The following is a 14,973-nucleotide window of genomic DNA, read 5'->3' on the forward strand; positions in this document are numbered from 1 at the left end:
TTTAAGCATCCCCCCCACCCCCACCTCGAGGTCATGAAGACAGTTTCCTGGGTTATCTTTCAAAGCTCTGTAGTTTTGGGGCACCTGGGTGGCTCAGTCAGTTGAGCGTCTGACTTCGGCTCAGGTCATGACCTCACACTCGTGAGTTCGAGCCCGGTGTCGGGTTCAGCACTGATAAGTCAGAGCCTGGAGCCTACTTCAGATTCTGTGTCTCCCTCTCTCTCTCTGTCCCTCCCCAACTCGTACTCTCTCTCTCTCTCTCTCTCTCAAAATAAATAAACATAATAAAAAAAATTTTAGGCTGTATAGTTTTGCCTTGCACAATTTCGTTATTATTAACTGGAATTCGTTTGTGTATGTTTGAGGAAGGAGTCTTTCTGGACTCTTATTCTTCCATTGGTATATTTATCTATCCCCGGGGTGGTCCCACACTGTACATATATCCTATCAGGCAGAGAAAAGGCTCTCCCCCTCTTATTATTGTTCTTCAAGCGTTTCTTAGTCCTTTGCATTTCCACATCAATTTTAGGATTATCTTCAAACTCTAGATAAGAGTTTGTGGAGAGAATGGACATCCCTATACCAGGGAGGCTTCCAATTCATGAACATGTTTATCATCCCTGACCAAAGGAGAGGTGAGAAGATGGCATACAGTCTTGATCATACTATAGCACTTTCTAAGTCACAAGAGAGAAGACACACTGCTTTTTCAGCTCAGATTATTAGCTCATGGATTATTAGCTCATGACAGTTCTGCTAGATTTACCAAGCAGAGATGTAGGGGTTTTGTCTGGTTCTTAACTGTGTTAAAATATATAATATATACATATACATATATATGTGTGTATATGTATATATGTATATGTATTTATCTGGTTTTTTTAAAGCATTTTTAAGCATACAGTTTAGTAATGTTAAGTTACATTCACATCCTTGTGCTATAGATCTCCAGAACTTTCTCATCTTGAACTGAAACTCTATACCCGTTAAACCATAACCTCCCATTACCCCTACCCCTACCCCTACCCCTACCCCTACCCCTACCCCTACCCCTACCCCTACCCCTGACCCTAGGCAACCACCCTTTCTGTTCCTATGATTTTTTTTTTTTAATATATGAAATTTATTGTCAAATTGGTTTCCATACATCTGTTCCTATGATTTTAACTACTCTAAATGAATCATACATTATTTATCTTTTTGTGACTGGCCTGTTTGACTTAATATTCTCAAGGTTCATCCATGCTGTAACATACGTCACAATTTCTGTCCTTTCAGGCTGAATAATACTCCATTGTATGCATATATCATACTTTATCTGTTCATCTGTCAATGGACATTTGAGTTGCTTCCATGCTTTGGCTATTGTGAATGATGCTGCTATGAACATGGGTGTGCAAATACTGTTTGAATTTTTTTTTTTAATGTTTATTTTTGAGAGAGAGCGTGAGTGGGGGGGGGGGGTGCAGAGAGAGAGGGAGACAGAGAATCTGAAGCAGGCTTCAGGCTCTGAGTTGTTGGGATCATGACCTGAGCTGAAGTCCGGCGCTTAACCGGCTGAGCCACCCAGGTGCCCCTGGATTTTTGTTTTTACTATTCTATAGCTCCACATATGGAAATTAAAGTATCCTAGAAAAGTAAAAAGCCAGGAGGGGGCTTGGGTATGGAGGCTGCTTTATGTGAAAGGATTTGTGCTCTTGTTGCCACCGTACAATAAGGAGCTCTAAAAGATTTAGGGAAAAATAGATCATTTATTAAAAGTAACTGTGACACAATTTTAAGACTATTTTGAACTATTTTAATTAATTTTATAAATATGTAATACTTTCACATGGTTCAGTATTCAGAAGATTCCAAAGCATGGTTACAGTGGTAACCAGCATTATTAGTCTTTTGTTTTCTCTGGGGGTATTTTATATATGCATAAGTGTGTAGATATTTTCCCCTCCTTTTTTACACAAATGGTACCAGACGATACCCCCCCCTTTTTTTTTTTAATTTTAGAGAGTGAGAGAATCTCAAGCAGGCCACACATTCAGCCCAGAGCCCTGACACAGGGCTTAGTCTCACAACCCTGGGATCATTACCTGAGTCGGATGCTCAACCACCTGAGCCACCCACGCGCCCCTATACCCCATTTTTATATTTTTTCACCAACTATTCCTTGGAAGTGACTTGCATCCTTTATCAGTGCAGGATGTTCCATTGTATAGAGCATCCTTTATCAATGCAGGATGTTCCATTGTATAGACAAATGATTTATTCAGTTCCCTGCCCATGAATGGTTAGGATTCGAATATTTTGCTGCTATAAAAAACAAGGCTGCAATAAATAACTCTTTACAAATCTCACATATGAGCAGGTGTATCTGTAGGATAATATAAGAAGTAGAATGCTGGTCAAAGAAGCATACATGTAGTTTTTTAAGGAATGTAATTTTTTAATATTTCTAAAAGCTTTGAACTCTTGATTTTTAAAAATATTTTTTTAATGTTTATTTTATTTTTGAGACAGAGACACAGCATGAGTGGGGGAGGGCAGAGAGAGGGAAACACAGAATCGAAGCAGGCTCCAGGCTCTGAACTGTTAGCACAGAGCCCGATGCGGGGCTCGAACTCGTCAACTGCGAGATCGTGACCTGAGCCGAAGTTGGATACTCAACCAACTGAGCCACCCAGGCGCCCCTGAACTATTGATTTTTTAAAACCTACTTCTTTGTTTTCATGCTGGTGTAATATATAAAGAGAGTTCAATATTGTAATGTTTATGTTTAGAAACAGGTACTTGGGATCAGGGGGAGTCTGTTTTAAAATACAGAGCTCACAAAGTAAAGCATGAACCCTGAGCCTTACCAGCTGAGTCATTCTGAATGAGGAACAGGGGTCTTTCCAGCCTTTAGTCCCAAGAGGGGCATGGGTTGAGAAGTGCTGTACTGAGTATCTCTAATGCATAAATGGGTTATTTCTGCTGTTTCTATCGGTCAGCATTTTATTAAATGGAGGAAGATACTGTGAAGAAAAAGAATAAAAGTAGGTTACTGGACCTATATTCCAACTTTTGGAAGTCTTCTCTCCCATATTAAGATATTTAACAACAACCTGTTAGGTACAAAGCACATCGCAGGACACAGTGAAGAACATGAAGTAGCAAAAGAGATGTCTCCTGCCCTCAAAAATAAGACATCATCCAGAGAATGCTCTCTAGTTCAGTGTTTGTTTAAAAAAAGTGATGAGAAGTGGAAAAAAAAAAAAAAAAAAGTAAAACTGTCACAGGACTTGAGATTGAAAACAAGTTCAGGGGTTCAACAATTCTGCCCTCCTGGCTTCATTACACAAATTGTGCCACTTGTTGGATATCTATTTTGATTGATAGTCTTCCAACAGAAATGCCATATCCTCCTTCATTTCATCATTGCAGTGTTAACAGCTTTATTTCTCAGGAAATATGCTGCCTTTTATACACTTAACTGCCTGCTGTGGTTTGCAATTCGACTATAATTTTCAGGGCAGTATTTTCAAATACCAGTTCAAACAGAAGTTAAATATATAACTACTGCCAGTGTCTTTTTTTTTCTTTGCTTTAAACATGTAGCAAATATCTTGAAATATTTTCGTATGATTTTTAACAATAGGGCAAGTAAACAAATGCCATATGCAGTGCTTTGCTGTTCTCATAACAGTATGTCACTGGTTATGTGTTTTCAAATTTTCCTGGAAGAACTAACAGCTTTCTACTAAACAACATACTTTTTTAATGGGTTTAATATTTCATTTCCTAACTGAAAAAATCCATTTCATTAGTTACCGTGAAATCTTTTAAGTTGAACCGAGAACAAAGTGATCAAGTAAAACAATTTTCATGTTAGACCAGCACACATGGAAGAGGTTAGTGACTAACTGGACTCCGTGCAGTCAAGACCCGAGGGTTCCCTGGAATAAGTAAGGTAGTGAGTCGGAGATCAACTGTGCTAGGGACGGTATGGCGGTGGGACAAGTTTGGGAGTTTCCTTTCCTGCTGTTGGCTGTCTCAGCTTGAAAACAGGTGGCTGCCCCATCATTTTCTGATGTGGTCTATTATTCTCGTAACTCGTAGGGATATCTGTGTCTGCCATATATGGCATTGCAGCAGCACCACCTTCTCTCTGACGTCACCGTTCGCGGATTTGTTGCCGGGGCTACTAACATCCTCTTCCGACAACAGAAGCACCTCAGTGATGCCATTGTGGAGGTGGGTTTGCATATGAGTACATGTCCCTGACGCTGCTGGTCCTGTTTCTTTGTTAACTGGAATTCTAACAGCACGGGAATAACACTAATAAAGGTAAAAATTGCTGTCCCATGCATCCTGCACACCTTAGGGTGTATTAAGTGATCTAAGTCTCATAACAATCTGTGAGATATATAAGATGCTGTCCAGATCTTAACACGTTTGGGAAATAAGGAGCAGGGAAATTAAACGGCTGGTAAGTGGGAGTGACCCAGGATTGCAAGCCAGGCAGTCTGGTCCCACTACAATATCAAATTAAAATGTGTTTATTGTTTAAATAATTTAAATACTTCTAACCTGTTTAATTTGCTCCTGATATGAAGAGGAAGTAGCTACAGATAAATATTTGACATCAACATATGAGAAATTTAAATCACGTGTTCACTTTTTAAATTGAAGTAATTTTTTAAAATTTCACCCAGCCTGGATTTTTATACTTTGTTTGTTTTGTTTTTTAATAAAACATTTTTTGGGGGGGGGCGCCTGGGTGACTCAGTTGGTTGGATGTCCAACTCCTGATCTCATCTCAGGTCGTGATCTCATGGTTCGTGAGTTTGCGCCCCCACATTGGGCTCTATGCTGGCAGTACAGAGCCTGCTTGGGATTCTCTTCCTCTGCCTCTCCACCATCCTCCCTCCCTCCCTTTCTCTCTCTCAAAAATAAACATAAAATATTTAAAAATTGTTTTAAAAATAAAACTTAAAAAAAAATTTTTTAATGTTTATTTTTGAGAGAGGGAGAGACAGAGCATGAGCGAGGGAAACACAGACTCAAAGCAGGCTCCAGGCTCTGAGCTGTCAGCACAGAGCCCGACATGGGGCTCGAACTTACGAACCGAACCACGATATCATGATGTGAGCCAAAGCCAGATGCTCAACCGACTGAGCCACCTAGGCATCCCAAAAATAAAACTTTTTTAAAATATTTGTTTATTTTGTGTCTGAGAGAAAGTAGGAGTGGGGTGGGGCAGAGAGTGGGAGAGCAGGCTTTATGCCCAGTACAGAGCCCGACCCAGGGCTGGATCTCATGACTATGAGATTATGACTTGAGCTGAAATCAAGTCAGACACTTAACTGACTGAGCCACCCAGGTGCCCCATATAATATCTAATACAAAGTACCAAAACGTGCTTCATGGGAAAATGTTTATAGTATGATAAATGAAAATTTGGGGGTCCCAGTTTTGAGGGGAAAAAAAAATAGGTCCATACCTCCCCAGGCAGAGGGTAAAGATGGAAGGACAGAGTTGCTTCAATATTACTGGTTATGTTCTGGTTCTGAAGTTGGTTGGTGGGTTCATAGTTATGTGATTTATTGTTAATTTCAAAAGTAGCCTGTAAGTTATATATATCTCTTTGTATCTCAAATATTACATTATAAGAATATTCCAAAGTATCTATGTACTCAACGAAGGATTTTTAGCAACTGTACTTACAAATTGTAATTATTTCTGGTTGTGTGACAAAGGTGATTTTTACTGCACATTTCCATTTTCTAATATATTTAGAATCAACATGTGTTACTTTTGTAACTCAGAATCAAATATTAATGTATCTGTTTTCTAAAACCATAAAATGAGGATTTTCGAAGTAAAGAAAAAACTTCAGTGTAAAAACCTCTTAGCCTCACTTTTTGAGAATGCTGTTATTCGTATTTTCTTATTTCCAGCTTCAGCTTCCCAGTAGTGACTCTTTAAAGTGTTACATGGATATCTGTGTGAATGGCCAGACTCTGACTTGTATCCGGGTACCCTCTAGGTGGAAGAAGCTCTGATCCAGATCCACGATCCGGAACTCAGGAAGCTGCTTAACCCGACCACCGCAGACCTCAGGTTCGCAGATTACCTAGTGAGGCACGTGACGGAGAACCGAGATGACGTCTTCCTGGATGGCACAGGCTGGGAAGGAGGTGATGAATGGATCCGAGCCCAGTTTGCAGTCTACATCCACGCGCTGCTGGCTGCCACGCTGCAGTTAGGTAAGGAGCACATAGCCAGTTTTTCCTTTTGTAATCTTTGTGAGGTTTTGAATTGCATAAGAAATACATTTTCATTTTGAAACCTTATCTGTTACTCCCTCATACAGAGATAACTTCTCTTAGCATTTTGAGTACTTTATATCCTCCCAGATCTTTTTCTGTTTATATGTTTTGGGTTTTAGCTTTGTGGTATTTGTGGTGATCCTTTTACAAAAGTGGATCACGTTTCAAGTAGTTTTTGAAACTTAGCTTTTCTTTATTTAAAAAAAAACCAAAACTTTCCAAGACGGTAAATCCAGGTCTTCATCGCTTTTACGTGGCTGCTTTGTGCTCTGCCATATGGAAGGAAGGACATGTCAGGATGTGGGGGCTATTTATAAACACTGCTTACATGTTTTTAAGATCTGTGAAGGGAGAAAAGAGAAATATAAAAGGTGGAAATCACTGGAAATCACATTCCCAATGATTAAGCCTTCCAATTTCACATTCTAAGAGCTATTCCTACTAAATGGTTAGGGTGGAGCAGCTAAAAGACTCACCCCTGTGCTAAAACCATCTCATTCCCCATAGAGAAGAAAATCTATAAAAAGCAAGTGAAGCTCCACAACGAGCTTTTGCAACATGGTCACCTACCACCATGGATATGTAGCAAAGATTTGGTAGATTTTTGTTGTTGTTAAAAGAGTGTTGAGCTTTTGTTCTTCCTTTTTTTCCAATTACCTCTACCACTGTTTGGGGGAAGTTTTTAAAAATGTGGTGCAACACACATAACCTAAAATTTACCATCTTTGCCATGTAGAAGTACGTAGTTCCGTGGTAACATTAAGTACATTCACATTGTCCTGTCAGTAGATGTTGTAATCAACCCACCACTGTCACCTCTCAGGTTAGTTGTTCATGAAGTGTGTGTGACATTTGGAACCCAGGCTCCAGGTGTGTGCTTCATTTATAAAGGAACACTCTGTCCTTATTTGAGATATTTTTAGATATCTGCCTCTTCTACAGATTTAGCGGCTGAGACACCCAAGACTAAATGCTCAAGTTCAGAATCAGTCAGTAATCTAGTAAGAAAACCCCAGTCTCCACCAGTCATGTTAGCTTCATGAGTAATTTACTTTTTAAACATATTTGCCCCGATAGCTGTAAGTGCTGAATAATAGTAGTAACTGGCCTTTTTCTTTTTCTTTTTCTTTTGGAACATTTCATACGTGCGGGGACCTGTTTTATTTTGAACACCTTATGTCTACTAACTAATTTCAACCTCACAACAGTCCTGGAGGTACATACCCTGTCATCTTTTTACAGGGAGGCAGTGAGACACAGAAAGGTTAAATAGGTTGCTCATCCATCTGGTAGAGACTGAGCTGTGATTTAAACTCAAATAATCTGACTCAGGCCCATGCTGCTGTTAAAGGAGATTCAGCCTAGTGAACTGTTTGAGGAATACGTTCTTAAAAGAAGTTCCGTATATTTTGCATTTAGAGCCATGTGTATCCTCTTCCTTTTTCCCAGCCACAAAAGTCATGTTTCACCTTCAAAGCAAGCAACTTATAATTAGTATGTGAAGAAAAAGCCATTCGAATCCATTCTCCAAACGTTTTCTGTTCTTCCAAGCAGAACAAATGCTCTCTTAAAGCTTCCTCATGATAATGAAAAAGCCGTGGGGCTCCTGGGGTGGCTCCATCAGTTAAGATTAAGTGTCCAACTTTGGCTCAGGTCATGGTTTCGCAGTCTGAGTTCGAGCCCCGCGTTGGGCTCTGTGCTGACAGTTTAGAGCCTGAGCCTGCTTCAGAGTCTGGGTCGGGGTCTGTCTGTCTGTCTCTCTCTCTCTCTGTCTCTCTCTCTCAAAAATAAACATTAAAAAAATTTTTTTTGAACTGAAAAGTTTTCAACATTAAATATGAAAATTCCTTTGTTATTTTAAGTAAAATAACAGTGAAATGCTTGGAAATTAAGGAATGAGTTTCACCAAATAGTGTGATAAAGTGCAAAGAAGAAAAAAGTGACTAAAAAACCAATTCATGTATTCATTCTAATTTTTTAATAGAAAAATGACAATTTGTGAAAAGACAGAAAGATGCTCTGATTGCCTACTCCATATGTATACATCAGTACAGTTACTGTCCAGCCTACAGTTTTTGTTAAATAATACTATGCCTCCTAACCTTGGTAAGGAGAACGTGGAAATATTTTGGAATTATAAGGAACCTTAGAATATATCTGGCTCAACCCTCTTATTTTCCGGTTAGGAAAATGAAGTTCTGAGTGATTAAGTGACTTGCCAAAGGCCACATAGCTTCTTAACAGGATTTCTGGAACTAGACCCAAGTTTCCTGATATCTGGTAGGCTATCTCCCCTATAAAGCAGGGGGGTGGAGGGGACAAAGCCATTCCTTCACCCTTTTTGGTTGTTAATTTTCACATCCCTGACTGGCTACAGTCCAGCTCAACTTTCAAATATTTGATTGACAGATAACGAAAAGATACTATCGGACTATGGGACAACCTTTGTTACAGCATGGAAGAATACTCACAACTACAGGGTGTGGAACAGCAACAAGCATCCGGCACTTGCAGAAATAAATCCAAAGTAAGCACGTCCTCTGAAGGTTGATAGAATGTAACATGGTGGATTTACTAAGTATGCCCTAATGTAAAGAAGGATTGTATTTTAACTTTGAGGACATTGTGAATATCTCCAAAAATCTCCTGAAGTAAATTATAAAATCCCAGATACAGAGAAGCAGCTGAAAACTGCTTCCCTGTTCTTCTTACACAAAATGCTCCAGACATTTTTGGAAGGATTTGCATTTCTCCCAGATCTTGGCATAATTCAGAAGAGGAAATCTTGGCACATGGTGATACTCGATGCATGACAGTTCTTCTCTCCCTTTCCCTGGATCTGTACTTTAGCTGAATGGTCAAACCAGGTAGAAACCTTGAAGGAAATACCACTGAGAGGTTATTTTAAAACATGAAGTGTGGAAAAGCTAAAGTTGATATTTGAACTCCTGGGTGTGTGCTCAAGCCTAGCTTCCACCGCAGGTTCTAAAATCCTACAAAATTTAATACCCGTCGCAGTATTGAATGTTGACAGACTTTATCCGCGTAGGCATAAAAGACATTTAAATATGCTGTGGCGTGGGGCCATTATGACATGAGGTTGTCTTTGAATGGAACAGAGGAGTGTGAGGAGACCCATTGATAGAACATGTGCGGTAGTACCCCCTTATCCGTGGCTTCACTTTCCGGTTTCAGTTACTCCGGGTCACCCGCAGTCTGGAAGCAAATGATCTTTTTTGTGATGTATTGTCAGGTCAGTAGCAATCTAACGCTCCATCACAGTACTTAACATCCTTCACCTCACTTTATCTCATCGCGTAGGCATTTTATCCTCTCCCATCACCAGAGGAGGAAGGGTGAATGTAGTGCCAGAAGAGATTTTCAGAGGAAAAGAGAAAGACCACATTCACATAACTTTGATTGCAGTGTAGTGTTATAATTGTTTTATCATTAATTTTTGTTAATCTCGCTGTGCCTAATTTATAAATTAAACTTTATCGCAGGTATGTATGTACAGGAAAAAACATAATGATTATATGGGATTCAGTACTGTCTGTGGTTTCAGGCATCCACTGGGGATCTCGGAGTGTATCCTCCGCAGATAAGGGGGAACTACTGTACATCCTGAGAACTTCTTTTCTAAATTAAACTATTAAAATGTTTTTGTAATGATGAACAGAATGTTTATCAGGTGTACACTGAACGTTTGTTTTTATTTGTATTTTAAACTTCTCAGTAAGAGTCAGACAAAAATCAACTTTGTACTGACTACTGTATTATTTGGGAGCCAGAGTTAACTAGACTGGGAATGTGATATAAGTGGTGCTATGAAGAATATTCCCTCTCCCTCCCCCCAAAATCCAGATATTTATGTCGTAGTAACTTGGGGAAGCATCTGCAAGGATGAAGTATAGCAGGGTTGTAAAGAACATGTCTGTTAGCCTTTATATCATCTATCAAGAAAAATGACTAGGTTCAGCAACGATTTTGGTGGATTTAATCATCACGCTGGGCTGTAGCAGAAACCTATGTTGCCATTTGAATGTGGTAAAAACAGAATTAAAAGGCAAAAACAGCTTAATAGTATTAAATGAAAGAGCTGAGAGTTCAAAGTATTTTCCCTCACTAACCACAAGGCCTGTATTTTCAAGAGTGATGAAGGGAAACAGATGTGAGTTTGTTTGCCTGGTGGCCCTCACTGTGGTGGTGGTGCTGGGGTGGGGGGTTTGGGGGGTCCACTGCGACCATCCGCAGTGTGTCATGCAGGGCCATCTGGTCTCCTCCCCTTCTGGTCAGATCTTTATCCAGTCTCTGCATTTGCTGTGGTGCCTCAAATTTGAACCAACTCTACAGATTTTTTTTTTTTTTTTTTAACATTTATTTATTTTTTCAGAGACATAGAGAGACAGGGCACAAGTTGGGGAGGGGCAAAGAGAGAAGGAGACACAGAATCTGAAGCAGGCTCCAGGCTCTGAGCTGTCAGCACAGAGCCCCACGTGGGGCTCGAACTCACATACTGTGAGATCACGACCTGAGCCGAAGTCGGATGCTTAACCACTGAGCCACCCAGGTGCCCTGAACCAACTCTACAGATTTTAATGCAGGTTCATAAGAGGCTTAGCTGGAATGGGCTTTAAAGGATTCTAAGACAGTGGTTTTTAAAAATGTGCAAATAGGGGCGGGCGCCTGGGTGGCTCAATTGGTTAAGTGTCTGTCTGACTCTTGGTTTCAGCTCAGGTCGTGATCTCACAGTTTGTGAGTTTGAGTCCCACATCACGCTCTGCGCTGACCGCATGGAGCCTGCTTGGGATTGTCTTTCCCTCCCTCTGCCTCTCCCCCAATCATGCTGTCTCTGTCTCCCTCAAAACTAAACTTAAAAAAATAAACATTGATGCTTAGCCCAACCCCAGACCAAATAAATCAGAACATTAGTGTAGCATTAACACAAACCACCCACCGCACTCCAAGGAAAAAAAAAAAACAAAAAAACACCTTTTTACAAGTGAGGAATTAAGCTCAGAGAGGCTCCCGAGACTGTAAATAGAGAGCTGTGATCAAAGACCTGTTGTCACATGCAGAGCACCACCACCCAGCTGAGTCATCCCTGCAAGGTTTACTGATACTTTCTTGTGACAGCTTTGTTTTGCAGCTTTATTGGTCAAATACTTATAATCTAATAGACTCAAACTTTGTTTTACAGTCATCCTTTTCAAGGCCAGTACTCAGTGTCAGACATGAAGTTAAGATTCTCACAGTGAGTATTTAGAGAAAAAAACTAGGAAAATTTTTATGTCTGAGTTTATGCCATGTGTTTCATTGCTAATTAGGAATTGTTTTTCTCCACTTGATAGACTTGTGCTTCAAATAGTAACCAAATATGTGCATAACATTCTTCAGCTCAGCAGTGTGTATGTTTCAGAGTGAAAACACTGCTGTCTCATAGAGAATGGTGTGAACTAATAACAGAGTTGCCATTTTTATTCTGGTGGAGTAACTTTAGCCAATCATAACTGTAGGGAGAATTAACCATGCATCCTTATGTCCTTTTTTTTGGTTCATCTGCATGTTATTTTAGTATTTTCTGAAAATGTACATGCTTAAAAGTTTACTAAATTAATTGATGCACAACAAATAATTTAGCTTCTTTTCTCAATTCTAATTTGGGGGATGGTTATAGAAGGTGCTGTGTGTGAATTTTTGTAATGTACTTAAAACTTCTTTGCTTTACTCAGTTCTGTTCAAAACAGTGAACGTGGCAAAAAAATTGGAAACGTCATGGTCACAACCAGCCGAAATGTTGTACAAACAGGAAAAGCTGTTGGTAAGACATGCCCTTAGCCAGAAACAGATTAGAATCATAACACATCTCTTCTCTGTACTCAGTGTGTCATTGATAAAATCATAAAGTTGTAGAAATCTGTGTATCCTATAATAAAAGAGTGTTGAATACAAAAGTTGTTTTTGTGAAAATATTCACAAAATGTTAAAATTCTTGTGACATCAGGTAATGTCAAAAGTTCAGCAAATTTTGCCACACCTGATGGAAAGAAACCAATTTTCTGATGAATTCACTGTTCTCTTACAAGGATTCAAATTTCACTGGAGTTTTGTCCCCATTTCCTGTGCTGCCTGCATTTTTGTATAAGTAGTAGAACACCATAATAAAGCAGACATTAAGAGTGCTGTCTTCTAAGGTATTAACATACAGTAAAAAAAAATCACTGAAATGAACAGGCGATTTTTAAAAGATCAACAATATCAATAAAACCTTCATAGACTAATAAGAGAAAAAATACAAGTTACCAGTATTGGGAATGAAAGAGGGGACATCACTATAGATCTTACAGAAATGAAAAAGATTATAAGGGAATATTGTGAATAACTTTATGCCAGTTTTGACAATTTAGATGAAATATGCAGATTATTTGAAAGACTCAAATTGCCACGGTGCCTGGGTGGCTCACTTAAATGTCTGACTTCAGCTCAGGTCATGATCTCATGGTTCATGAGTTCAGGCCCCGCATCAGGCTCTCTGCTGTCAGCTCAGAGCCTGCTTCAGATCTTCTATTCCCCTCTCTCTGCCCCTCCACCTCAAAAATAAACAGTAAAAAAAAAAAAACCTCAGATTGCCAAAATTGATGCAGTAAGTAGTCAGGAATTTGAATAGCCCTATATCTAGTAAATAAATTGAATTAAAAATAAAAACCATGCCATAAGGTTTTTTATTTAATCCAGGTAAAGATGGCTTCACTTATGAATTTTATCAAATGTTTAAGAAATAATACTGAATTTTTTTTTTAAGTTTTATCTATTTTTGAGAGAGAGACAGCGTGAGTAGGAGAGGGACAGAGAGAGAGAGCTTGAGAAAGAGAATTCCAAGCACAGAGCCCTATGCGGGACTCAAACTCATGAAACCATGAGATCATGACCTGAGTCAAAACCAAGAGTTGGACGCTTAACTGACTGAGCCAGCCAGACACCCCAGGAATAATACTAATTTTATACAAACTCTTTCAGAATGTAGTGGATGGGATATGATCCTCCCCAGTTCATCTAATGAGGCCAGCGTTACCCTGAGAACTGAAGCCTGTCAAATGGTAGCATGGTGTCATATTACATTCTTGTGCAGAGTGTTCTTCACTTAAAATACTTTGCAGTTTGTTCCATATCCATTCTAAAAAAAAGTCTCGTTCCTTTTTTATATGTTTAACTTTTTTTTTTTTATATAATTTCAGATTTGAATGGTGCAACAGTGTACATGCTCCCAATTATCTCAGGTTCACCAGTTATTTACATTTTGCCATATTTGCTTTGTCACATCAATATGTAAAAATAGGTGCCATCTCCTTCCTTAGCTTCCTTGAAAGGTTGACTAACCCTTCCTGTACACAGTTCAAAAGCCTTGGAATTAGGTGATTTCTGTGCAGGCCTGAGCTCTAACATTCTGTGTACCTAGAATCGGGGTGAGTGAGCTACATACGTACTGTGTGGACCCTTTAAAAGACAGACATAGAGCACAAAGCCCATCAGTGGGTCTGTCTCATGGCAGGGAATGGAATTTAAGATGTGAACATTTATTTCCATACAATATTACGCGTTTAACTTACTTTGAATTCTTTTTAATAGAAAAATTCTACTTCATATAGGTATATGATGTCGATTGTTACTTCATTATTAGTGATGGTGCTGCTAAGGCCAGCTCTCTTCCCCACTCCCCTGTCTAAGAATAGTGGGAGTATATGATTTAACTGCAGTAATTTCACTTGTACATCAGCTTTGGAGATAAGGTTCTTTAAAACAAAACAGACAGACCTGAGGCAGATGGAGCAGTCGGCATCTTCATTTATGACAGCAGCGTTTCAAATTTTTTTTTTTTTTAAGTGTTTGTTTATTTTTGAGAGAGACAGAGACAGAATGTGAGTGGGTTAGGGACAGAGAGAGATGGAGACACAGAATCCAAAGCAGGCTCCAGGCTCTGAGCTGTCAGCACAGAGCCCGACACAGGGCTCGAACTCACAAACTGTGAGATCATGACCTGAGCTGAAGTCGGACACCCAACCAACTGAGCCACCCAGGCGCCCCTGGCAGCAGTGTCTCAGATGACAAAAGCACATTTCCTGAGAACAGCCTAACCACTCTTGCCTGGGGAGGTGGTTATCAGTTATCAACTTGGATGTGAGCCACCGAGAGAGCACGTAGTTTGTTTTTTGTTTTTTTTTCAGCTCTCCCAGGTGATTCTGATGCACAGCCAGTGCTGAGAACCGCTGGCCTAGCATGCTAAATATAAAGGAAAGAACTGGCTGACCACCTTCAGAACGAACGCTTAGGAGAGTAGGCTCTTAACCCAGAAGTTACCCAGTTTCCTACTAAATATGCCCATGGAAAGGGATTGTTTTGAACCTAGAAACTTAAACGGTATTTTAGTGGGGCGCCTGGGTGGCTCAGTCAGTTAAGCGTCCGACTTCAGCTCAGATCATGGTCTTGCAGTTCGTGAGTTAGAGCCCTGCATCAGGCTCTTTGCTGACCACTCAGAGCCTGGACCCTACTTCGGATTCTGTGTCTCCTTCTCTCTGCCCCTCCCCTGCTCACACTCTGTGTCTCTGTCTCTTTCAAAAATAAGCGTTAAAAAAGATGTTTTAATGCTGTTTTAGTAACTATTAACATACTG

General features: G+C 39.7%; 1 protein-coding gene across 2 annotated transcripts in view; it reads left to right on the forward strand.

Moving 5' to 3' along the window:
• Window positions 1-14,973, forward strand: part of AVL9 (AVL9 cell migration associated) — a 68,815-nt gene that overhangs the window by 49,174 nt on the left and 4,668 nt on the right. For both annotated transcript variants that reach the window (XR_008420160.1, XM_053896779.1), the window contains exons 11-15: window positions 4,093-4,227; window positions 6,023-6,242; window positions 8,715-8,832; window positions 11,506-11,559; window positions 12,038-12,126. Coding sequence is in view for 1 of the 2 variants with exons in the window: in XM_053896779.1 (XP_053752754.1) it covers window positions 4,093-4,227; window positions 6,023-6,242; window positions 8,715-8,832; window positions 11,506-11,559; window positions 12,038-12,126 (616 nt within the window). In the remaining variant the exon portion in view is untranslated. The remainder of the gene's footprint in view (window positions 1-4,092; window positions 4,228-6,022; window positions 6,243-8,714; window positions 8,833-11,505; window positions 11,560-12,037; window positions 12,127-14,973) is intronic.

This window comes from Panthera pardus, unplaced genomic scaffold (assembly GCF_024362965.1).
Source record: "Panthera pardus isolate Hobbes unplaced genomic scaffold, ASM2436296v1 HiC_scaffold_8, whole genome shotgun sequence".
NCBI lineage: Eukaryota > Metazoa > Chordata > Mammalia > Carnivora > Felidae > Panthera > Panthera pardus.